Consider the following 24556-nt stretch of genomic DNA (forward strand, 5'->3'; position numbering starts at 1 on the left):
ATTTCACATTCAGGTTCACGTCTCTAAACTGTACTACTAGGCTACTAAACTTCAGTGTCTGGCCTTTAAACATGCTGCTGAAACTCAACTTTTGGAAACAAAAAGTGCTGTAAATGTAAAAGTTCTATTAAGGGTCTGTTTAATGATAATAACTATTTATGACTGGCTTTTACTGGTTGTTTAAAGGTTTGGTTTCATAAAGTCTGCAAACAAAATGTACATAAAATCTCGTAAAAATAAAGTTTTGGGTGTCAGTAAGCTTCATGGTATCAGTGCTCTCTATTGCCGATCGCGATACTGTGTGTAAGGGCCAGTATCGGTATCAGTGCAACACTAGTAATTACATGTGTATCTCTATAGCCGTCAAATTATATAAATGTGTAATAAGATAAGGTAACGGTATATATATATATATATATATATATATATATATATATATATATAGTAATTATTACATTGTTATTACACTGACTGCAAGTGTGTAACTACACAGTTTTTAGAGAAACAGTCTAAAGTAGGACCAGGCTCATCTTCTCACACTTTTCTTTGCACTAACAGGCTTTGTAAAGATCTACACCCTACTGCTCTCACTGCAGAGGCCTTAGTGATGATAATTATTGCAGACATAATGAATAATTACTTTATTTTCTTTAATTGAATTCATTACTCATACACACTGTGAGCCCACGGGTCAATCGAGACTCATTCGAGTAAGAACAATTTCAGGCCTGGCATGGCTTAGGCCAGGGTTAAGTGGTTATGACTGATGTAAGGAGACTGATGTTAAAGGCTAATGAATTGACCCTGTAGTGCATCCGAGGGCTCGTTATTGAGCGGATCTGCGCTCTTTCACGCTGAGACGGCCCGCGGAGGAGCAGTGATGTCATGGTGCTCTCAGCAGACTTAGAGCTGCCATCTTGATAAATGGTGAGTTAAATGGCTCGGAGGATTCACTTTACAACAGAGTGAACTGTCAGTGTCTAATTGTCTAGCCCACAGTGTGAAGTGCCAAGCAGGATTTTTTCATTTTCTTAATCAACAGCTGGAGTGGAAGATACATGACATTAGAGCTGCATGATATTAACTAACTGGGAACTGGAGCTCCACACTAGTAATGGTTTTATTAGCTTGCTGCTGGTTGATTTATTCTTTGGTCGTGAGCGCTGACGGTATGCACTAAAGGTATTGCTTTGAAAAAGCCGTTTAGGAGCTGCAATTGAAGAAGAGTGCAACAATCATGGATTCAATCAAAGCAGCATACAGCAAATGAGTGGTTTGGGGTTTATACTGCACTACTATGGATGGCTTGAAGGCTCAAACTCCAAAGATCTGGTAAACAAAGTGAGTGGCATTCATAATTTAGCAGTTATTAATGAGCACTATTAAATACTGTTATGTAAAGAAATGAGGACACCCCACGAAAACCTTGGGTTTTTTTTTTTTTTTTTTTTACATATTTTAAACATCTGGACATTTTTTAAACATCTGGTCAGCTTCATGTGAACAATACTGAGAGATGGAGGCAATTTGACTAAATCCATAAACAATCAAAAATCATTTGTAAAATGTAATTAATAGAAATATAATTTTGGTGTGAAGTAACTTTTTATTGCACAATAGCTGGTAGTTCCCCTTTGGCTGAAATAACCTCAAATAGACGTTTCATAAACTAAATTAAACTCTCTGACATGTTTTCCACTCCTCCATGCAGAATTCTTTCAGCTGGGTGTTTCAGCTATATTTTACAAGTGATTTTCAAAGGCATTTCTTTAGTTGCATTGGTCTAGTTATATTATCTCCATTCCTGTGGGGTCAGAGCAAGGAAGTCTATTTGAAGGGAAAACAGCAGACACTGACATTATTGAAATAAGGCAATTAGCGCCCCGTCTGTAAGAAGAAACTGTGCAGCGGTCGTGTTGGATTCAATAGAGTATTGATGTGGGTCTAGTAATTGTGAAAACAGAGCCAAATTTAGGACCAAGGACATTGACTGGGAAAGTTTCTCACTCCTCCATGCTGAAGTCTTTCAGCTGTGATTTTAGTGGTTTTAAAGGCATGTCTTCAGTTGTATGTGTAGCACAGTAATTTAATTGTCTTCCCCAATGGACTACATGGGGTGTGATTTCCTGGCTAAGCACACCACACTACACCAATAAGAGTCCTTGGGCAGAACACCTAACGCTACAATCTCTTACCTGTGATGATTCAAATATGATTCAAATAAGAGTCACTCTGGATAAGAGTTTACGCCAAATGACATAAATGTAAATGTAAAGTATAAATTATGTGATCATAGGAACACACTGATTTATCAAAAATTAATTAAATAAAAAAATCAAAAGGATTAAATAAAGTTGCATCCATTGCTGACACAGATGTGCCAATGCACACACACAGCTTGTCTAATCCCTGTAGAGACATCCTGCCTGGACTCTATGGAGCAGATAAACATGAACCTATTGCCCCCTCTGCCTAATGCCAGGCATGGGCTAGAGGGTAAAATGCTCCCAGCATTGAGCTGTGGAGCAGTGGAGCTCTATTCTCTGGAAATATTTTTGGGATGAGTTGGGGAGTTGGGGATAAGAGCAGGTAGTGATCATCCAAAATCCTGACCTCACTCACTTATCATTGAATGCCAGGAAATCCTCATAGTAATGTTTCAGTAATGCTTCTTGTAGAGACAGTTACTCCAAAAAACTAAAATAAATAATAAATGAGGATGGTGTCCCAAAACTTTTGTCCCTGTGGTGTATCAACATATGGTTCTCCTTCCACTTTGTTTCTTAAGCTTACCTTCTGAACATCATTTTTGCACTTATCCACCTTCTCCTGAAGCTTCTTCTGCTGCTCTGCAGTAGCGGAGGTCTCTCCCTTGCTGTTGGCTTCTCGGGTGGAGGCCAGCTTCTCTTCCTTGCAAGCCATGTGGTATGCTTTCTTTGCTGTTTCCAACTACCAGGAATATTGAGTGCAAAAGGAGAGGTTAATGATTAGAAACATAAGCTAATCAGTAACTCGTTCAACTTCATGCATTCCATCAGAAAGAGCTAAAGGACTGCATTCCTGCGGGGTCAGAGCAGGGAAGCCTATTTGAGGGGAAAACAGCAGACTTCGACATTATTGAAATAAGGCAATTAGCACCCGACTGCAAGCGGAAACTGTGCAGCGGTCGGGTTGGATTCAATAAAGTATTGATGCGGGTCTAAAACTGTGAAAAAAGGGCCAAATTTAGGACCAAGGACAATTCACAATGGTACAAAAGTTCCAGAACAGAACAGAACAGGATGAAAAACAGCAGTAAAAAATATGTGGCCCGGAGTTTCCTAACAGAACATGTAATGAAGACTGAATAATAATTGCTAGGCCAAAGAAACATACTGATCTGCCACTAGTATTAGAGTACCACTGTTACTCCCATCTTTTTTAAATGGCTATTAGGGCTGGACTATATGATATGTCACAACGTTTAAATACATTTCTACTATTTACAATATTTTTCCGCAATTTTTAGCCTGCATACAAAATGTACCAGTTTCTGCAGATGTAAACAAATTGCTATCTGAATACTAACTGACTCCATCCTATTAAACAGGCCCAAATACTCTCTCTGTAATGAACAGTTCAGTTCTTTAAGTATTGGTGATATTGACGATATACTCATAAAAACATACTGTGTTAAATATCAATAAAATATCGGTAAAAAATGTTGCCCACCCCTAATGGCAATCCTGAAAATAATGCTGAAGCAAATCTTTTCATTAATCTATGGATTAGCGATTAACTTCTTGTTACCTCTTTGAGCTTTTTGGCCCATGGTTTCTGTGCCTTTTTAAAGCCTTCCTCAGCCTCTTTGGTCTCCTTGAAGCTTCCCATAATCTGTTTGTGGTAGGAGTCTTTTTGCCAGTTCTTCACCTTCTCCAAATCCTCGTTCAGCAGATTGTTCTTCACCTCCTGGTGAAGCTCGCTCACCTTCTCTGTCTCGATCATCACCGAGATCCATGCTCGCTCTACGGTCCCATACTGAGGCCCTGAAATACAGAGAGAAGATACAAAGTTCAGATAGATCAGACACTTAAAACTTAAAATGATTAAAAAAAAATTACAGACTGGTCAACATCTCACTTTGGTCAACAATACAAATTGAGTTAAGTCTCAAAATCATTAGTAAATGATCTGCAGCTGAATTAAGTTAAATAAAAAAACTGACTAAATACTGTGTAAGATGTTAAGTCTGTGGCTCCTCCCCCCTCTGTTAATTCTTATGTGCAGGTTGGAACTCCTCCTATCACATGGGGGAAGACTTTCCTATTCTCAGACTCCTGACATTAGAGAACTGTGATGTTGATGGGATTTGAACTTATGATCTCCTAAATGTCTCTTGACAAGCAGGCAGTTAGACAGTTGCTCCTCCCTAGAGCCTTGAAGTCATGTACATTTCTGTGTGAGAAAGAAGGGGAGGTAAATTTACTCAGAATTGTGTTTGTATGTAGTGTAGTTTCACAGCTCTAGACCGGCCCTACGATCTAACTGCTGCTCATCATCAAGTCTGAGGAGATCATAATTTGAAATTCCAGCAAGGCCTCAGAGCTCCATTGTCGAAAGCCTCCCAGTCTAGGATGTCATGTGATGACACCTAACCTGCAGATGGGAATAAACAGTAAACAGGTAAACAAGGGGGGGTGGAGCCACATAGTACACATCTTACACAATATTTAATCAATTTTACATGCAGATCACTCACTAATGTTTTGAGGTTTCCTCTCAATATGGATTGCTGACCGAACTGAGATTCAGAGGTGAAAACTAAGTTGACCACACCATCAGCATATTTGGGAGGAGGCAGAAGAGAAGCGAGAGAACTTTTGGGCTGGAGTTCAGGTGGCTCCTGCTTGTGGTAGGAAGCCAACCCCCTTCTTTGATAAGTGGAGCTAGGAGCTAAAAGCTAGGAGAGGTGACAGGGTGGTGGAGGGCTGCGAAGACTTGTCATGGACACGTAAATGGTAAATATGGTATTCATTGGATGTGAGATTTGGAGGAGAACCTTCAGTCTTGTTTCTCCTCCCAATATTTTTATTTCATAACATGGCTTGATGACATTTATTACAGTGCACACTGAACTACAGACCTTTTTACAATTTTACTTGTTACTTGACACAACCTGCTATTTAATAATAAGCTCTATAATAAGCATAATAAGTTCTGCCTTCACAAGCTCCCACTACACTACCAGTCTGTGGAGCAGTGCCATCCTTTTACAGGCTTACTCAATGTGCCCTATTGTGATATTAATTTTTCATATTAACCTTAACCTTAGAATTATCACCTTTTTCCACCAGCTGTCTCCATCTCTTGGCCCAGTCTGTGAGCTGCTGTGAGTAGGCCTTCTCTATTTTGGCACGCTCATGGATACAGTTCATCAGGTCATTGCAGAGCCGGTGACCGTCATCGATCCGCTTCACTGTGCGCTTGTAGTTCCCTACCTGAGAGACAGAAAGAGCCCACTCAGCAAGAGGTAAAACCTGGACACTAAAAACTGAACACAACAAGAAACTCATGAACATTTCATACAAAATGCTATTAAGCTATTAAGTATTAAGCAACGGACAAAAATAGAGCCTAAGGATGACTGCTGCTACTGCTTTTAGTTAGGTGAGGTACCTCTCCTCTGTCCTATAGCTAACGGCAGGTCATGCACTATCACAGTGCACATACATGTGCCAAAGAATGTATTTATTGAGTATTTTAAGTAGTTCTTTGAAGTATAAATAGTATGTATGTGACTTTAGCTAAAAAAAAAAGATGATATTTGTTATTCAGGCCTAATTACCACCCTGTTACTTTACTTTTACTGGCTGGTTTACGACACAATGCCAGAGTCTGCTGTCCTCTCGGTGTGCCCTCTCAATGTGATATGCTGTTAACAAGCTAAAGAGATTATAGCCAGTAAGCTTTTAGCCTTGCCCCCACTCACTTCCCCGGGTGTGGCTTTCACAAGTCTTACCATTAAAAAAACATAAGCCAGAGTTTTCCCTTCTGATGTGTGTTTAGCTCCAGTTTAGTTCAGCTGAGGGAGTCCAGTCCGTGTTGGAGGGAGCAAACGATGGGGAGATATGATGGTAAAACTATAGTTAGCGTTTAGCTTTGCCTCAATCCCCATTTGCATCCCTTAGCTTTTGCTTTATCATGTGCCAAATTTGAGCTCCCCTTCTGCACACACTGGCCACAGTCATAAGGCCTGGTTCTCGTATTCCTATAACTAGCAAGTCCGGTGCTGCTCTCCAGGGTCAGAAACAGCATATTCTCCTGAAGTTGCCGTTTCGTTTTACTGTTTCAACAGCTTTGATTAGGGCTTTCGCTAGTGGGTGGATTGAGTGTATGTGAATTTGGGGGTGTGAATATAACAAGACTGTGATGTAACAGTTTTGGGGGTTTTGGAATCGGCCCGTTTTGCAGCTCTGTTTTGGTTCTGCTGGATTGGCCTCATAGCTCCAACAAGTCTTAGCTGATTGATATTTGAGGTGAGTAACACTTTACTAGCTTAACTCAAATACTGAAACACTATCCGTAAGCTGTGAATGTGTAACTGACCTCCCAGAAGCTGTCTGTGGCCTCATCAGGGCCTGCAGTCTCATCGTAGGCACCAGACATGCTGTGAGGTTTGGCAGAACAGGTTCGAGACTGGAGATGACTGCAGCGGAGCGGACTTCACCATGCACTGCACAAAAAGAAGATAATAAGCTTGTACAAGTGTTTTATAATAAAGCTGTTCATACTAAATTAATAAGAGTGCTTTACTGTACAACATCTTACTTTATGCTGATTAAAAAAAGAATACTCTTTTTCACGCAAGCTATTCGGACCCTCAACCAGGACAATAAGCAAACATATACATACACAATATGGGCAAGGGCATTGGGACACCTGCTCATTTACTGCTTCTTCCAAAACCAAGGGTATTAATAAAAATGTAAGATTTTATTATGTATATATATATTTCTATGTGTATATATTTTTGTCTTCATATATTAATTATCTCTTACTTGTCTTACTTCATCTCTGATATCTCTTACTTCTATTTTATTTATTCATTTATATATATACAGTGAGTCCAAGAAGTATTTGATCCCTTGCTGATTTTCTTCGTTGGCCCACTAATAAAGACATGATCATTCTATACTTTTAATGGTAGATGTATTCTTACATGGAGAGACAGAATATTAAAAAGAAAATCCAGAAAATAAATCTAAGGAATATATATTAATTGATTTGTATTTCATGGAGTGAAATAAGTATTTGATCCCTTAGTATTCATTAGCAGTTCTGGCTTTTACAGACCAGTTAGACACTCCCAATCAACTTGTTACCTGACCTGAAGCCACCTGTTCTCACTAATCACTTGTGTGAAAAACACCTGTCCACAGAATCAGACAGATCACACAGATTTCAAGTCTCCAACATGGGTAAAACCAAAGAGCTGTCACAGGACCTCAGAGTCAGAATTGTTGACCTTCACAAAGCTGGAATGGGCTACAAAAAGATTAGTAAGGTGTTGGATGTGAAAGTAACAACTATTGGTGCAATTATCAGAAAGTTTAAAGAGTATAACATGACAATCAACAGACCTCGGCCCGGTGCTCCAAAGAAGATTTCGCCTCGTGGGGTGGCAATGATGCTGAGAACAGTCAGAAATCGTCCTGCAACCACTCGGCAGGAGTTAGCAAATGACCTGAAGGCAGCTGGGACCACAGTTTGCAAGGAAACAATTGGCAACACTTTGCGCAACAATGGATTCACATCCTGCAGTGCCCGAAAGGTACCCCTGCTGAAGAGAGCACATGTGGAGGCGCGCCTCAAGTATGCCAATGATCATTTGAAAGATGAACCAAGTTATTGGGAGAAGGTTTTGTGGTCAGACGAGACCAAAATTGAACTTTTTGGCCTCAACTCCACCCGCCATGTGTGGAGGAAGAAAAATGCTGCCTATGACCCCAAGAACACTGTGCCCACCGTCAAGCATGGAGGTGGAAGCATAATGTTTTGGGGGTGTTTCTCTGCCAAGGGTACAGGGCTACTTCACCGCATCACTGGGAAGATGGATGGAGCCATGTACCGCACAATCCTGAGGGACAACCTCCTCCCCTCTGCCAGGGATCTGAAAATGGGCCGTGGTTGGGTCTTCCAACATGATAACGACCCTAAACATACAGCAAAGGCAACAAAGGATTGGCTCAAGAAAAATCACATTAAGGTCATGGAGTGGCCCAGCCAGTCGCCAGACCTCAATCCGATCGAAAATCTATGGAGGGAGCTGAAGGTCAGAGTTGCCAAGCGACAGCCCACCAACCTTCATGATTTAGAGAGGATCTGCAAAGAAGAGTGGGCCAAAATTCCCCCTGGTGTGTGTGCTAAACTTGTGGTTAACTACAACAAACGTCTCACCGCTGTGCTTGCAAACAAAGGCTTTGCCACTAAGTATTGAGTGTGTTTGGCAAGAGGGATCAAATACTTATTTTCCTCATTGAAATACAAATTAATTAAAATATATTCTTTAAAATTATATTCTGGATTTTTGTCTTGATATTCTGTCTCTCCATGTTAGAATATATCTACCATTAAAAGTGCAGAAGGATAGTGTCTTTATTAGTGGGCAAACAAAGAAAATCAGCAAGGGATCAAATACTTCTTGGACTCACTGTATATATGTATATTTGTTTTCTTTTTTATATATATAAATTTATTTTTCTATTTTCTTTATATATGTTGGATATTAGAGAGATTACAAAACAGATTTGCATTGAGCTGTGGAGAAGTGGAACTGTGTTCTCCAGAATGATGGATGGTGCTCCACAAGTTAGGGAGTTGGGCATGACCTCACTAATGCTTTTGTCTCTCAGTGCAATCAAATCCTCACAGCAATGCTCCTCAAAAACTTCCCTGGACAGTAGAGACATTTACTCCAACAAAAGCAGGAGAAACTCTTGAATACCCTTGATTATAGAAGAAACAATGAACGAGCGATTTGAGTTGTTTTCCTGATTAGCAGCTAATTAGAGGAGTTGATTAAACAGCTGACACCACCACACACCATCTACACAACTCAACAAACAGGGGGTGATATTAATCTACAGTCTCATATTACACACAGTCCTCCCTTTCATAAAGATTACAGCAGCCATCGCTTTGAGCGCCCTGTTTTCACTGGTGGCATAACATGCAGGCTTTGACTGAGCTCTGCTGTTTAGTCCCATAACTCTGATAATGGCTCATTGATTTCCCTTCCAGACCACTTTAGACAACAGAGTGGATCAATGCACCTGTAAGCACTGGGCTCTGCATACAGTGTTGTTTCAGACACTGTTAAGTAAGCATGGCTGAGATGATCTGACATGAGAGCAAGACCACAAGTTAGTCATGTGAAACAATGCAGTAGGTACAGCGTGGTGGGGTGAGACTACGACCCAAACTGAGTCAGCTACTGGTTACAGATGGCAAATTGGATGGGTATTAATGGGTCAAGAGGATCAAGACGATATCAGCGGAAAATGGTAAATTGGAAATTTAGTTAAAAGTACAAAAAAGAAATTGAATTAAATTAGGGGAAAACAATAATATATATATATATATATATATATATATATATATTTATATATATATGATAGATAGATATATATAGATATATATACAATATCGGAGACATTTCGGATATACATTTGGCTTCCGCCTTTAACCCATCTTTGCAGTGAACACACACACATTCACACCAGTGACACACACATGGTGACTGTGAGCACATGTGCCCGGAGCGGTGGGCACCCGAGAAGCAGAAAGGGAGCCCAGGCATCTAACCCACAACCCTGTCATCAATAGCCTGGAGCTCTAACCGCTGAGTCAGTGAGTGGCTAGAGATCCAAGACCATGTAGCACACAAAACAATCTGGACAATAATAATAATAAATAAATAAATAAATAAATAAATAAATAAGAAGAAGAAGAAGAAGAAGAAGAAGAAGAAAAAAATAAATAAAAAATAATGGGTAAATATGATTAAATCATAAAATACAATAAAGTTTAGTAGTTTTCATACAAATACTAGGTCAATGTCAAAATCTCAACATCGCTATCAGTATTACATCGGAAAATAAAAAGTGTCTTGAGAATAAAAGAAGATCCACTTCTGGGTCCATAAAATTGGCCACTTGTAAAGCACCATCAACTAAATACTCCTTCAAGAACCCCAAAGTGGTCCTCCTATGCCATCACTTGTCTGGCGTCTATATTTCTAAGAGTAAATGCTAATACCTCATGAATAACTCCACAAATAGACTCTTCCTCGCTCCTCCCTAATAAGTCAGTGTCCTTTAAAAGAGACCTTCATCATCATTTTGTCCCAGGTGGCTGTTTCAGATCAATGAAAATGAAAGTGCACGATTAGATCAGATGACGTAATTGAATTATCCAGGACTGCCAACAGACAATGGTTTGTGATTTAAGAGCATAGAGGAGGCGGGGCTCTTGTAAATGACGGGGGGGTGGGTAGTAGAGGGGGAGGGGTAACAGAAGTATTTGGGTCAGTCGAAGCCGACAGGGTAACACACTTTCAAAGAGACAAAAGAACAGAGGGGAAAAACAAAGGACAGAATGAGCCGGGAATGAGCCGGGACCCTGCCTGGGGAAGCGGTGGGATTCTGAAGAAGCTGGATTCACGATACAGGAGAGCCTCTGGCGCGTGCTGAAGTGTAGCACCTTCCCAACCTCATGCTCGGTTAATCCACTCCAGTGGCCCAGGGGAGCTTTTGTTCAGTAACTACATGAGCCTCACTGGTTTGGCAGACAAAAGCATGTAAGCGTGGCTACTAAAACATCCCATCTATTATCTAGCTTAGCTCACAGCAAGTGTTCGCCTCTCAGCTGCTTCTGGCCTGAGGGGGACGCAAATGAACATGGCATGAAGAAAACAAGGGAAACACTGCGTTAACTTGGGTTAGACGGTGATGTTCAAGATGAAGATCGGGGGGCTCATCAGATCTGACTCCGAAATGACTCTTCGGGTGAAAGAATGAATGGAGAACATCCAACAATCACTCCGGACACAGCAGATCTTACCTGCTTAGAACCTATGAAGCTGCAGGCTACTATAGAATCATGCTGGAGTCATTCAGCACATGTATTGTATGCCACGTCTCCTCCAACCCAAGCTTTTCATACCTTTGTTAGCCTTTAGCATGTGGTTAAGTGTGTTGGTGAAGGTACCTTCATGCACAGAAGCATAATAATAAGGAGAACATCATCACACAGATCAGTAGCACACAGCAAAAGCCTGAAACGCCTGCCTGCTGCAGAGGAGCCTGAGCCCGAGTGAGTCACGCGCCCCACAGCCACAGCTTTAGCTTTCACTTCATCACAGACAAAACACAGCCCGCCAGCACACCCAAACAAAGTCCCCCCCACCGTCCTCCCTTCCCATTCAAGGCACATTCACTCTCTGGTCTCAGACGCTGCTGCGAAACCAGCAGCACGGAGGACAAAGAAGAAAAACAAAGCTGAAATGTAAAGTAGCCCCACAAGACAGAGGCACCACCGTGACAATAGACGCTTACCAGCTCTCCTCCATTAGACCAGGACAGGAGCTGCCTGTAGACCCTCGCACATGGGGCTTCCCTCCCAACACCAATCACTAGGTCTCTTCTCCTAAGACGTCTGTAATTGTTCCACTCCTGCTCCTCCTCTCTGACTAATCAGGCACTTGTCCACCTCAAATCATCCACCAGAACCTGCTGGAGTGACCAAGTCCACCCAGGATGGGATGCATTCGGAAAGCAGGGTTCCAAAGCAGGTTTTTTTTTGCGGGTGTTGCTGTGAGATTACGAGTGAGTGTGTGCGAGTGCGTGTGAGGGTGTGTGTGCGCACATCTGTGCATGTGAATGGCAGAGGGGGAACCCAATCACATTCTGCTTGAGCAGTTCTGACAGCTTAGGGCGGTGGGCGAGCGAGGGGCGGGACAGAGAGAGAGAGTATTGATGGATAACTATGTGTTGTACTGGAGTGATATATAAATATATATGTTATGAGTAAATTTATATATCTATATATGTAGATTTTTATCATTATCGCCCGAGGGGCCGTATGTTGGTCCGCCCTCACTAGTGTCGGGACATTGCGTGAGATGGGAGTGAATTTATTCAAAAATAAATAAATACTTATAAATAAATAAATAATTTAAATAATTATAATAATTATTATATTTAGGGCCCTGGGTGGTCCAGCGGACTTAGACGCTGTCACCATGATCAGAGGATCACTGGTTCAAATCCTGGTCATGCTGCTTGCCATCAGCAGCCAAGGGCCAGAGAGAGCACAACTGGCCTTGCTCCTTCCAGGGTGGGTGGAGGGTGCTCTCTCACTGTCACTGGCGTCTGCAGGCTGGTCCATCAAAGCCAGGTATGCAGCGCTTCCGTACTGTCCGGAGATTAAAAATGAGAGAGTTGACTCTGCATGCATCGGAGGGGGCACGTGTTGGTCCGCCCTCACTAGTGACGGGGGCATTGCCTGCAATTGGGGAGTATGCAAGGGCTGGATAATTGGCCATTCAAATTGGGCAAATTATACTTTTAAAAAATTCATAAAAATAAATAAATGAATTAAATAACTGCATTAAATTGACATATAAGGTTTTTGCGTGAGTTGGTAAAATGTACAATATGACAAATGTTTCCTCGATAGAAGTGGAACAGTGATATGACTGATATCAATACTGAGAAGTTTAAGATTATTTAATCCTCAGTTTAAAAGGGAACACATCAGCACTGCGCAGCCTCACTTGACCCGTCACCATGTTTATCTGAGGTTACATCAGGCCTTTACTGCATTCTTCACTGACCTAATATAGCACTGCTTTATAGTTGTGGGCTGTAGATAAAGAGCTGCATTACCTTCTTGCTCTCAGACTTTGAACGTCACCTGAAGAGCATCAGATAAGTTATCTGACAGTGATGTGATGTCCTCACAGTCCTCTGAATATCTGAATGAAATGGTTAGGGATTGCACTTCTTTATTGGATCTGTTCAGAACTGTTTCTGTTCTTGATAACACTTGGATATACGTTACACTCTCCAGTTTTCTCAATAATTCCTATTACTAGGACCACGTCACTTAAATGTAACAGACTGAAGATCTCTCTGAGACTGCCAATTGGTCAGAAAACCGACCAGCACCAATGCCTAATATTGCGTAAGTTCTCTTGTGCTGCCAAAACCTGATCTGACCAGATCTGACCCGTCGAGGCATGGACTCCACAATACCTCTAAAGGTGTCCTGTGGTATCTAGCAATGAGACGTTAGCAGCAGATCCTTTAAGTCCTGTAAGTTGGGAGGTAGGATTGCATTAATGAGCCTTAGGTGTCCATGACCCTGTGGCCATTTCACTGGCTGTCCTTTTTTCAGAGAGCTTTTGGTAGGTACTAACAGAGAGGTTATAAATGAGGAGGTCTCTCCCTGTTCATAAAGATTGAAGCCTGGTCTCGTATGACTGGAAATAATTGCCCGGCGGCGTTGCAAAAATGTCCACCGAGTGAATAGACTTGCCTATTAGGATTTCGGTACTGACCGTTGCATACCAGGAACAACCCACACGACCTGCCTGATGGTTTGGAGAGATTCGGACCCAGTCATCTAGCCATCACTAATTTTGCTCTTGTCGAAGTGGCTCAGATTCTTACGCTTGCCCATTTTTCCTGCTTTTAACATCTTAATCACCACCAAGAACTGACTTTTCACCTGCTGCCTAATATGCAGATCCCACCCCTTGACAGATGAAGCCACTGTAGATGAAGATAATCAATGCTTTTCACTTCCCCTTCTGGTACTAATGTTATGGCGCATCAGTGTATATCGCCACTGTCACATTTTTCCTTTTTGACATAATATGAATCTGGCAGTTGTGCTTCACACTGTGTCAAACATTTCCTGATAAATGAACCAATAGAAACACTCCAAATGACTTGGAATAAAATATTTTTCCATTAAAAGTTCCGAAAGTTTTTTTTCCCTTCTCCTGTAAAGTTGCTATTTTGGAGATGTGAGGTTTTTACATGACAGTGACCATTTCTATTTAGAACGCTGAACACAGAACATCTTCAAGACTGTTGGAAGAGCATCTCATGAGAACTAACTGAGAGTTTGTAAAGCTGCTTCAATGAACAGGGGGTCAACGTTAGCTTAATAATGGCCCTTACCATTATTTAAAAAATGCGGTTGTTGTATTAAAACCTTTGACCGGTACTGTGTGTTGTTTGTCAACCAGTTAAAGAAGAGTGAACAGATGGAGGGAGGTGGGAGAGTGTGCAGTGATTGATCACGCTGGCAGCTTTGGGAAAGCGTAGGCAGTGAGAACAGACACACAGCCCAGAGGCAGCCAGGCCAGCCTCAGTAAAATTCCACTGCACCAGCACAGCGGCTTAAACTCAAGCACGCCTGGAGCACACACACCCCTCCACAAACTCACAGCACTCAAAGTTTGAGCACATCCTCGAAGAGAGAACGGCTCTCCACATACAAGGACTGCTAGCGCTTCGCCAGTTTCTACATACACACGGATGCTGCATACACCCTGTACTGCTACAATGCTAGACGTGCAGTTTATTAAAGCAGATGAATAAAAATCAGCTGAGGGCTGAGAGCCAGGATCAAGCTACTTTGCTTAACACTAAACACATCGGTACAGTATCGTACTCTGCAGAGAATTGTCACCATCTACACATACTTTTTATTGAAGTTCAAAAACCGAGTTTACAAAATGTAAAAACGCACAGAACACACTTCAAGTTCAACCAGAAAGAAAGTTGTCAAAGTGTATGGGGTAGTTGCTAAACGGTTGCTATACTATCCCAGGTAGTTGCTAGGGGGTTGCTTAGTGATTGATATGGTGTTGCATGGCCGTCTGTTTCACTGATATCCCAGGTGTTTGCTGTGATCTTGCTGGGTGGTTGCTAAAGTGTAGCCAGGCTATTGTGACAGTACCCATGGTGCTTGCTAAGCTGTTGCTCAACAGTTGCTATGGTGTTGCTAGGCAGTTACTATGGTATCCAAGGTGGTTGCTGAGGTGTTGTTAGGTGTTTGCTACGGTCTCCAAAGTGGTTGCTAAGGTGTTTGCAAATGGTTGCTGTGGTGTCGCTGTACTGTTGAGACGGTATCCCAGGTGGTTGATAAGGTGTTAATAGGCAGCTGCTATTGTATCCCATGTGCTTGATAAGGTTTTGCTAAGTGCTTGCTAGATGGTTGCTGTGGTATTCCAGGCAGTTGCTAAGGTTTTGCTTAGCAGTTGCTAGGTGGTTGCTAAGGTGTTGCTAAACCTCCCCCCCCCCCGGCCCCCTGGCTAGCTCTCACTGTTAGTTCTTCTAAACTGTGCTCTATTACAACCACCAAGAGGGACATTCATATAATATACGAGTGAACTCTATGACTTCTACACTCACCTATGATGAAAAGAATGACCCTGAATATATAAAAACAGACCATTGGGTGAATTTAGAGCCTGGAATATGTGGGCACTGTGCTGTGCTGTCTCTTAAACATTAGCCACTGAATATTAAATGACTCTGACTGGGGCTAGAACATATTAGGCAATCAAGAACACCTCGGAAGTCCCACCTAATGTATACGACTTGACACACAGAAATCTATAATGACTGGATCCATATTCTAACCTCTGACTCGCTAAACTGCTGCATCACTGCAGCACCCCCCTCCACTGCAGCATTCATGTTGCTGCAGATCAATGCACCCAAGGTCACCAAAGCTGCTGCTACTGCATGCATCTACTCTGACAGCAAAACGAGACCTGCCCCAGCTCACGGGCTGCACAGCCAGCTCATCTCACTCTCCTCTGGGTATCGCATTCGCCATTCTCCGACCCGGCCAGGCTTGCTGCTAACACTCACAACCCTGGTCCTGTTTCACAGTGAGACTGCTGGAACACAGAATCCCCAACATTGGATTTCACTCAAGTCACAAGTTGCAGGTGCTAGAAGCTAAAGGGGGTTAAATGCAGGGCTCTCGCTTCAATGAGAATTGCTGAACTTCAAAGCCCACCCCTTCAGACCAGACGACAGACGGCCACTTTTCCTTGAGAGTCAAATACTGCAGCCCATGTCATATCCTCTCCTCTAAATATAGCCCTGGCTGCCGATCAATTATTCAGGCTTTTCTGTTACCCGATAACTGTATCAACCAACTCTGGCCTGCCTGGAGACACACGAGAGGTCAGAGTTCAGTCCATTTGAGCCATGGGAGCCATCTTTGCTTCCCTATTCTGAATATCTGATAATCACCCAACTGAGTTCTCTAAAGTGCTCTAAGGCTCTAATGAGATTTAGCAAATTGGAGTTAATTAATGAGATGCAACAGTGCAGAGATTACAATCACACTCAGCAGATGACTCTGTGGATGACTCAATTTTGGGCCACATTTGTATTCTCTAGATGTCTTGCCAATCATTTCAAGCAGGCACAAAAGCAACAGCCTTCTGAAACAGCTGCAGATCACAGAGGAATAGATCCTACGAACCCCAGAACGACTTCCAGACTACTTTAACTGCCTGGTTCACCTCAGTTCTCTTTAATTAGCTTCAAGGAACATCTACTATATAGCCAAATGTTTGTGTCTAGTCCCTGTAGAGAAGTACTGCCAATAGATTAGGACTCCCTGGAGCAGATCAACATGAACCTTTTGGCACCATGCTGTCTAATGCCAGGCGTGAGCTAGCTAGAGGAATATGAAGCCCTCCAGGATTGAGCTGTGGAGCAGTGGAAGAACTATGTTCTCTCTACATTCAGTACTTTTGGGATGTGACAGGAAGTTGGGAATGAGGTGAGGTGGTGATCATCATCCAACAATCATACTGACCTGAATAACGCACTAATGTTGCTGAATGCAATCAAATCCTTGCAGCAATGTTCCTCCAAAATCTAGTAGAAAGCCTTCTTTCATGGACAGTAGAGACAGTTTCTCCAACGAAAGCAGGATTAACTCTTTTTAATATGCTTGATTTCAGAAGAAGCAATGAATGAGCAGGTGTCCCAATACTTTTGTCCATGTAGTGTATCTCAAAAGAGATTCAATTGTCCGGGAAAAAATAATATTTAAGATTATGTCAGGGTATGAAAACCATTTTGGTGCTGGAAAATTACTGACATTTAAACCGTGAGTGATGCCACAGGAGAACCACTATTGGTTCCTTAGAGAACTATTTTATATATCTATTTTACTATAAGCGTGTGAGTGTGTGAAGAACCTTTCAAAGGTTTCAAGGAATCTTCATGTTATGTAAAGGTTCTTCATCAGTTCGAAGGTTCTTCACACTCACACATCATCTCTATTTCCAAATGGTTATTTAGAGAACCTAGATCTAAAACCTAGCTGGCCACCAACATCGATAAACTGTATTAGGTGCCCAAATGAAGGCCGTGACGTCAGGTGACCACAATTCAGCGTCCAAACAACGTCTAATGCCAACATCGATTTGACGTAGAATATGAGAATAGTGACGACTAGCTGACGTTTGTATTTCGTCGGTTTAAAGTTGTGTTAAATAATTAAAATCCCACGTCTTCCAAATGTCACGTCAACGTCATACTGAAGTAAAACGCCAACTTTTAGTGGTGAGGTACGGACACCAAAACTCAACGTCTGCTAAACTTAATTAATGTAAAAATGTTAGCGTAACGTTAACGCCCACATAACGTGAAATTCTGATGCTGTTGAGACACTCATTGGTGGATTTAAGTCATGGGGTTAGGTAAACAAAATCCCAACATCTGTGTAACGTTGGAGATTTAAAGGTAAAGGTGCACGTATTTGTCACTGTACAGCAAAATGTGTCCTCCACATTTAACCCAGCTGTGGTAGTGACACACACACACACGTGAACTAGGGGCAGGGAATACACACACCCCCAGAGCGGTGGGCAGCCAACTCCAGCGCCCGGATAGTAGAGAGGGTAAAGGGCCTTACTCAAGGGCCCAACATTAGCAGCTTGAACTGCTGAATTGGGTCCAAGCCCAGGAATTGAACCCACAACCCTGTTATCAACAGCCCGGCACTCTAACCGCTGAGCCACCACTGCCCCATAAACACCACTGTCCCATTTGACGGATTTGACAGATATGTGACTTGTTGTCGTGCAGAGAAGAAGAAAGGGAGCTGGAGACGTAGGGGTGCAGAAATGAAGTCCTTCAATTCGTCTTGCTCTTACTTCACAATACGTTCTGCAGGCAGCTCAACCCCAAGTCCCCTCAAGTTCCCTTCAGGTCACCTTGTGACCGATCTTGCCAAAGCTTTTTAAAACGACATGGGAATTACAAAGAAGAAACATTCAGCGCTTGCTGTCAGCTTTGGAACAAAATGTAATGAATGCTTCTACCAAATTACTGGGTTTCTACTAGATGACACAGACGGAAAAAGGACAGCGTTAGATACGAGTGTAATCAATATGGAATGCAGTCATGTGCATTGATCAACCGCTCAATATGTTCAGCTCAATATGAACGTGAGTAGTCAGTCCTGAGTTGTGAATGGGATTCTGCAATGGGTCTATGCAAAAACGAATGGACAGATGTAAGGGCTACACAAATAAGCGCCACCAGTACGATACCGAGTGTGATTTATTTACGACTGCAGCTTCTGTAGAACCAATGGAAGTGAAGCCAATGATAGTCTAGTTAGATGATGATAAGCATGATCAGTACTGCCAGCATGAAATGTGGATCTGCTGATACTTCAGTATGTCAGTATAGCAGGTTTGTAAGTTATAGACTGAAAACTCAAGCGGGGGTTTCTATGGGATAATAGAGGGATATAAGAAAACACAGCCTGTTTGTCTAAATAAACATTTCAGTTTCATTCTTTGAATCAACACCTAAACCTTCAGACCAAGCTCTAACTCTCACTTGACGATCTGAGAATAATAAAAATAACTGTTGTCTGTAAAATGACCCATCCTCAATATCAGCAGGTATACCAACAGTATGAAAGCTCATGGTTATGATACTGTGTAGATTTACTTAATCATTGAAAAAAAAGCCCCCAAACAGAAAATCCCACCGATTTGTTACTATTTTTGTTTAAAAAAATTAATCAATTGATTAATGGAGAATTCTTGTAGATTTCATATTCATTTTTAAAAGTAGATATTTTACATGTACTTTCATTAATACATTATTTCAATACCGATACCGTGAAAACGAATATTGACATCGAGTGGGGATGTCAATATCCAGAAGGGCACAGCCCCCCACTATGTAACAGAGGGGGGAATCCTCAATCCTCATATTTAATCATCAATTGAGGCTGAGGTACATTCTCTGCAGCAAAACTGAATTTTCAACCACTAGGGGCGCACTACTCAGACCCTTTTTCCCTCAAAATCCATGAAAGACAGGCGTCCAGGCTTTTTTCTGTCCTGCACCGAAGTGGTGGAACAAACTTCCCCTGGGTGTCCGAACGGCAGAGTCCAACACTCGCTGTCTTCAAACCCAGACTGAAGACCCTCCTCTTCTGAGAATACTTGGGCAAATAGTAGAGTATTATGGTCTCCATACTGACTTGTGTTTAGTCTGAGAGAGTCTGAGATTAGAGTATCTTTGAATTATTAGTCTATTCAAACTAGCTGAAGTTATTCTTGAGTAAACAGTGAAGCACTTTTGTAAGTCGCTCTGGATAAGAGCGTCTGCTAAATGCCTTAAATACAATGTAAATGTAAGTGTCAAGCTGCTAAAAAAGGAGGATATCTGTCAAATCTGTCTGTAGATGAAACAAAAGTGCGCTTTAAAATATGATCTGAATCTATGGGAAGAACATACATGTATTAAAAAAGGGGATAAGGAAGGGATTGAGGTTTTAAAATCTGATATTTGCATCATCATTCAGAACCACACAGGAAATCTGAAAGTATAATCCTGAAAGTTGGTAAAATCCAAGATCTACTGGAGGGAAACTGGACAAGTAGATGAATGAAAAAGAGCGGATAAAATGAGTTATCATTCCTAATGAACAACAACAACAAAGGAATGTGAGCAGGTGCATATGAAGGTTTTGTGGAAGCTTAGTGGTTCTGCCTCAGAAACTCTGAAGGACAAATTATGGGGAAGCCTAATAACAAGAAGACGTAGCCTGTAGCGGATCAGGTTAAAAAAACACATAAGAGCCAAACCAGTCGTTTCCTTTCTGTATCACATTTGCCAAACATTTCATTTACATTCAAATTTCTCTCAAAATATTCTTCTCCATTGATTTATTATCACTCTAAAGATCCCCACCAGCTGTTTAAGGTGTTCTCTCCCAATTAAAAGCTAATGGCAACTGAATAAAGCCATCATATTAGCCACAGCCCCATCAGCTCAGTGTCAGCAAAGCCTGAACAGATGATGCTTGACCTTCCCTGACTCTCTTCATCTGATCATGATGTAATGTCCCTGGTCGCCCCGATACCAACAGCAGACTCCAGCTATAAATAAACAGTGTGCCACAAGACACCGAAACACAACACGTTAAAACCCTAATTCCCTAAAATCTGCCCACAGTCCTGCAAAACACAGCACAAGACCCAACACAGAGGCCATTTTCAACGATCCCCAGGCAGAGTTATTACCCCAGCTGCCCACTCAATCAATACGGAATTGATTAAAGCAAACCTGAAAGGTGACAGCGGAGTAATAAGCAGGGAACCAATTTCCAGACCAGCAGATGAAACCTCACCACACGCCAGGGAGAAATGCTCAAATGTCAGAGTGAAAGTTTCACATCGAGTGCAGGAGAAGTAAAGTCCTGATTCCAACAGAACCAGGTGGCAACAAGCAACAAGGTTATTTGCTTAATATGGAAAACATGTGAAATACTGCAAACCACTATTTTCATACATGACACCTGACCCTAAAGTATCTCCATTCATCCAAAGCTTCTGGAAATTCTGCTTCTACTTGTTTGGCATTAAAAGCACAACATCTTAATATCACTTTCAACGGACCAAGAAAACGGTATCTCTAAAATTTTAACTAACCTAGAAATATTCCTAACTTAAGACATTTAATTCCACGTCATTTTGGAGCATTTCTATTGGTCCACTTATTATGAAATGTCCACACAATGTAAAAACCAACTGGTATTTTCAAATAATTGTCATGGCATGCAAGGCCAGACACAGAGGGATGAACACTCGCAGAGATGGAGTCAAAGCAAGCTGTTTATTAAGAAGAGCCAAGGATACAAAAAAGGGCAAAACGAGGCAAATGATGCAGCAACTAAGGGGTACAAACATAAACACAACACAAACGTGACAAACAAGAGGGCGAAACAAAACGAGCGTGGGACTGGGAGCTGAGCTGGTGCGAGTGGCTAGCGCTGGGGGGAAAACCAAAAGAGCCTGGGCTAAACAGGGGTTAACGTTAAAATGCGCTGGAACGGTGCTATAACAACAAAGGGGGTAGAGCTGGGGGACCAGCTACTGAGCAAAAACGGCTAGGCCAACCAAACCTGGAACCGCAGCGTGCTTAGCAGCCTATCCGGGACGTGGGTAGCCAGTGAATCCTGACAGTGAGTAACCGAGCCTCATAGAAAACACAGATAGCAGGATGACCTGCTTCTGAATAAGGACACCGAGCAGAAGCTGGCCAAACACATCTCTAATAGTATGGAGAACCTCTCGGGCGACCTCAAGGTCCCAAACGATACATTTCTTGGCGTCAAACCATTGGGTTAAGGCTCCCTAAGTACCCCCAGTCCCAGGTGAAACATATGAACTCAACAATGAATGATTACAACAGAACCAAAACACACATGAACACAAATGAACTGAACCAAACACACATTACACGACCGTGCCGTAACTAAGGCGGAAGTCCTTGTTTGGGCCTGTGGGCGGCGGCTCGGGATCGCCCCGGGGGAGGCCGTGATAACGAGGGCCTGACAATAATAAAGAAAAATAAATCCAGATAAATCAAATGAAGATCCATGCTGCAACTATACAATATATATCATGATACTGCCTCTTTCTAAAGTTGAATGCAATAGTAGTGTCAAATTTTATTACAATGCAATCAAATCTATATATTTTTTATTCAACATGTAGCGCAGCACGCTCAGGCATCATGAGTTCAAATCCCAAGGCATGCCACTTTGTCATCCGAGAGAACACAGCTGGCCATGCTCTCTCAGGTGGGTAGATGGCACTCGCTATCTCCTCATCCCTCAGTCTGTTAGCTGGTGCAGCTGAGCGAAAACTGGCTCCCCAGTCCCCTTGCTTCACATGTATCGGAGGAGTTACCCACCTAGTGTCAGGAGCACTGCTGGTTTCAGTACCATATTGGGAGATACATAGTAGTAGTGCCAGTGAACCCTTTTTTATACCCAACCTTTCACCAACAGCACATTCAGAGTCTTCTAAACCCGTCTTAAGAGTGGTCACTGAATATTATGTTGACCACAGCAAACTACCTTTGACTGTACCAGTAAAAACAAGCCCCATGCTGCCTTTAGTGTTGGTTAGTTGTGTTTGTGTAAGCAGGGCAATAGGGTGACCTCGATACTTAACCCAGGAACTGGAACTGAAGCCTTCTGGGTGAGTTACGCTAAAGTCCCAACAACAATTTTACAGGACAGGTCAATGTAAAAGATTTTATTAATTATTATTAAGACATTATGAAGCATTACTATTGGTCCATTTATCTAAAGAACAACCATCTAATTCAAAATATGCCAAAAAATGAAAAACAGCAAACCTGGATCGACAGTATGACACTGTGACAGCGACAGTATGAAAGTAAATGCACAGAGAGGACTGAGCATGCAGTTATTATCAGAAGTGTCAATAAGCTGCCTCTTTGCAGTTCACTTTCGGGTAAATGGTATGTCAAGCAGCTGATTTTCATTTACATTTATTGAATTTAGCAGCTGCTCTTATCCAGAGCGACTTACAAGGTTACTCGTATTACAGAGGAGGGCCAATGTGGTGTTAGGAGTCTTGCCCAAGGACTCTTATTTGTGCAGCACAGCAAAGTCACCCAGACCGGGAACCGAACCCCAGTCTCCCACGTGGTGTGGTAGCTCACTGGCAGGTAGTGGTGTTATCTGTTGCACCACATCAAGCTGATCTATGACCACATTCAAGAAGACATGATGATCCCCATGATATGATCAGGAAAGCTTACTGTGCTGTAATTAGCGTAGGTGTAGTGTAATAGGTCACACTGCCTTCCTCGTGGCAAACCAGCTAGACAAACACACCACAATGCACCAATGGGAGTCCTTGGGCAAAACTCCTACCACTGCATTCTTAACCATAAAGCAAAGGGTTATTTGAGCACTGCTATAGAAGAACCACCTTTGGTTCCATAAAGAACCATGTTTGTAATAGAGGTGTAGGAGTGTGAAGAACCTTTCAGGTGGAGGTTCTTTAGACCTTCAACAGATCCTTCAACCTCAAACATCCCTTATGGTTCTTCATGGAACCATTAATGAAACCACAAAGCCAATCCAATATAACAGCCTGGAATTATGCAAAATAAAGGTGACTGATTATGAAATTATGATTATGAAAAAATCTCACCTGAGAATCCCAGACTTAGTGAAGATCTACAGTTCTGGCTGGTGAGTCTTACTCCTCACAGTGCAAATGTTTTAGCAGACCTATGCCAGAACACTGTATGCCACACCCTGCTTCCAATGCCACACACACATAGGCACACCTAAACACATATCCAGACTGGACTTTGACAACCCTCCCAGGGACATGCCAGTCCATCAGTAATTAACAGACTGATGACAGGCCCCTCCTAGCCATAAACACAATGCCAGTGTCTTAAGAGGACAGGGCTGAAGTAAAACACCACCTCACCTCGACCAACCTGAATATAACACATACACTCTTAAAGATAAAGGTGCTACAAAGGGTTCTTTAAGTGATTCCACAGGAGAACCAATTGTGTTTCCATAAAGAACTAATTCTGTAAAAGAGATTATACTACACACTACACACACTCTATGCCCAAAAGTTTGTGGACACCTCTCCTAATGAATGCAATCAACTATGTTAAGTTGCACACATTGCTGACAAAGACATGTAAATGCACACATATACAGCTTGTCTAGTCCATGTAGAGAAGTACTGCCAATAGAATAGGACTCTCTGGAGCAGATAAACATAAACCTATTGACACCATGCTGTCTAATACCAGGTGTGGGCTATAGAGGGGTATAAAGCAGTGGAAGCAGTGGAATATACATACTGACACTGATGTGCATCCCTATATTTTATGTTGTGATGATATGTTGTACCTCCACTGAATCTGAGGTACATCTGTGTATCTCGCTACTGCTTATTATAACAAGCATTTCTCATTTCTCATCAAGCTCGGAGAGAGCTGTCTTTCGTTAAGCAGCTGTCTTTCATTAATAGTTAGCGCCTGGAGTCAGACCACGCTGGTGTTCTCACACTGATACGCGGCTTCTGAGATTCACTTTGACGGACAGCTCGTCTTCGATCACAGGAGGAATCAGACTCACTTCATGCTGA

The 24556-nt window shown here is 42.1% G+C and overlaps 1 protein-coding gene across 3 annotated transcripts in view; it reads right to left on the minus strand.

Annotated features, from left to right (window-relative positions):
• The window catches only part of pacsin1b (protein kinase C and casein kinase substrate in neurons 1b), a 46464-nt gene that overhangs the window by 8697 nt on the left and 13211 nt on the right, over positions 1–24556 (minus strand). Inside the window, exons 1-5 of one of the 3 annotated variants that reach the window (XM_072684868.1) lie at positions 23591–23681; positions 6586–6712; positions 5321–5477; positions 3790–4025; positions 2794–2949 (exon numbers count right to left, since the gene is read on the minus strand). In XM_072684868.1, the coding sequence (XP_072540969.1) occupies positions 2794–2949; positions 3790–4025; positions 5321–5477; positions 6586–6645 (609 nt within the window). In that variant the 5' untranslated portion in view covers positions 6646–6712; positions 23591–23681. Of the gene's footprint in view, positions 1–2793; positions 2950–3789; positions 4026–5320; positions 5478–6585; positions 6713–11594; positions 11808–23590; positions 23682–24556 lie in introns of those variants that run through there. The other 2 variants (XM_072684870.1, XM_072684869.1) reach the window with 2 other exon arrangements.

This window comes from Salminus brasiliensis, chromosome 7 (assembly GCF_030463535.1).
Source record: "Salminus brasiliensis chromosome 7, fSalBra1.hap2, whole genome shotgun sequence".
Classification (NCBI taxonomy): Eukaryota; Metazoa; Chordata; class Actinopteri; order Characiformes; family Bryconidae; genus Salminus; species Salminus brasiliensis.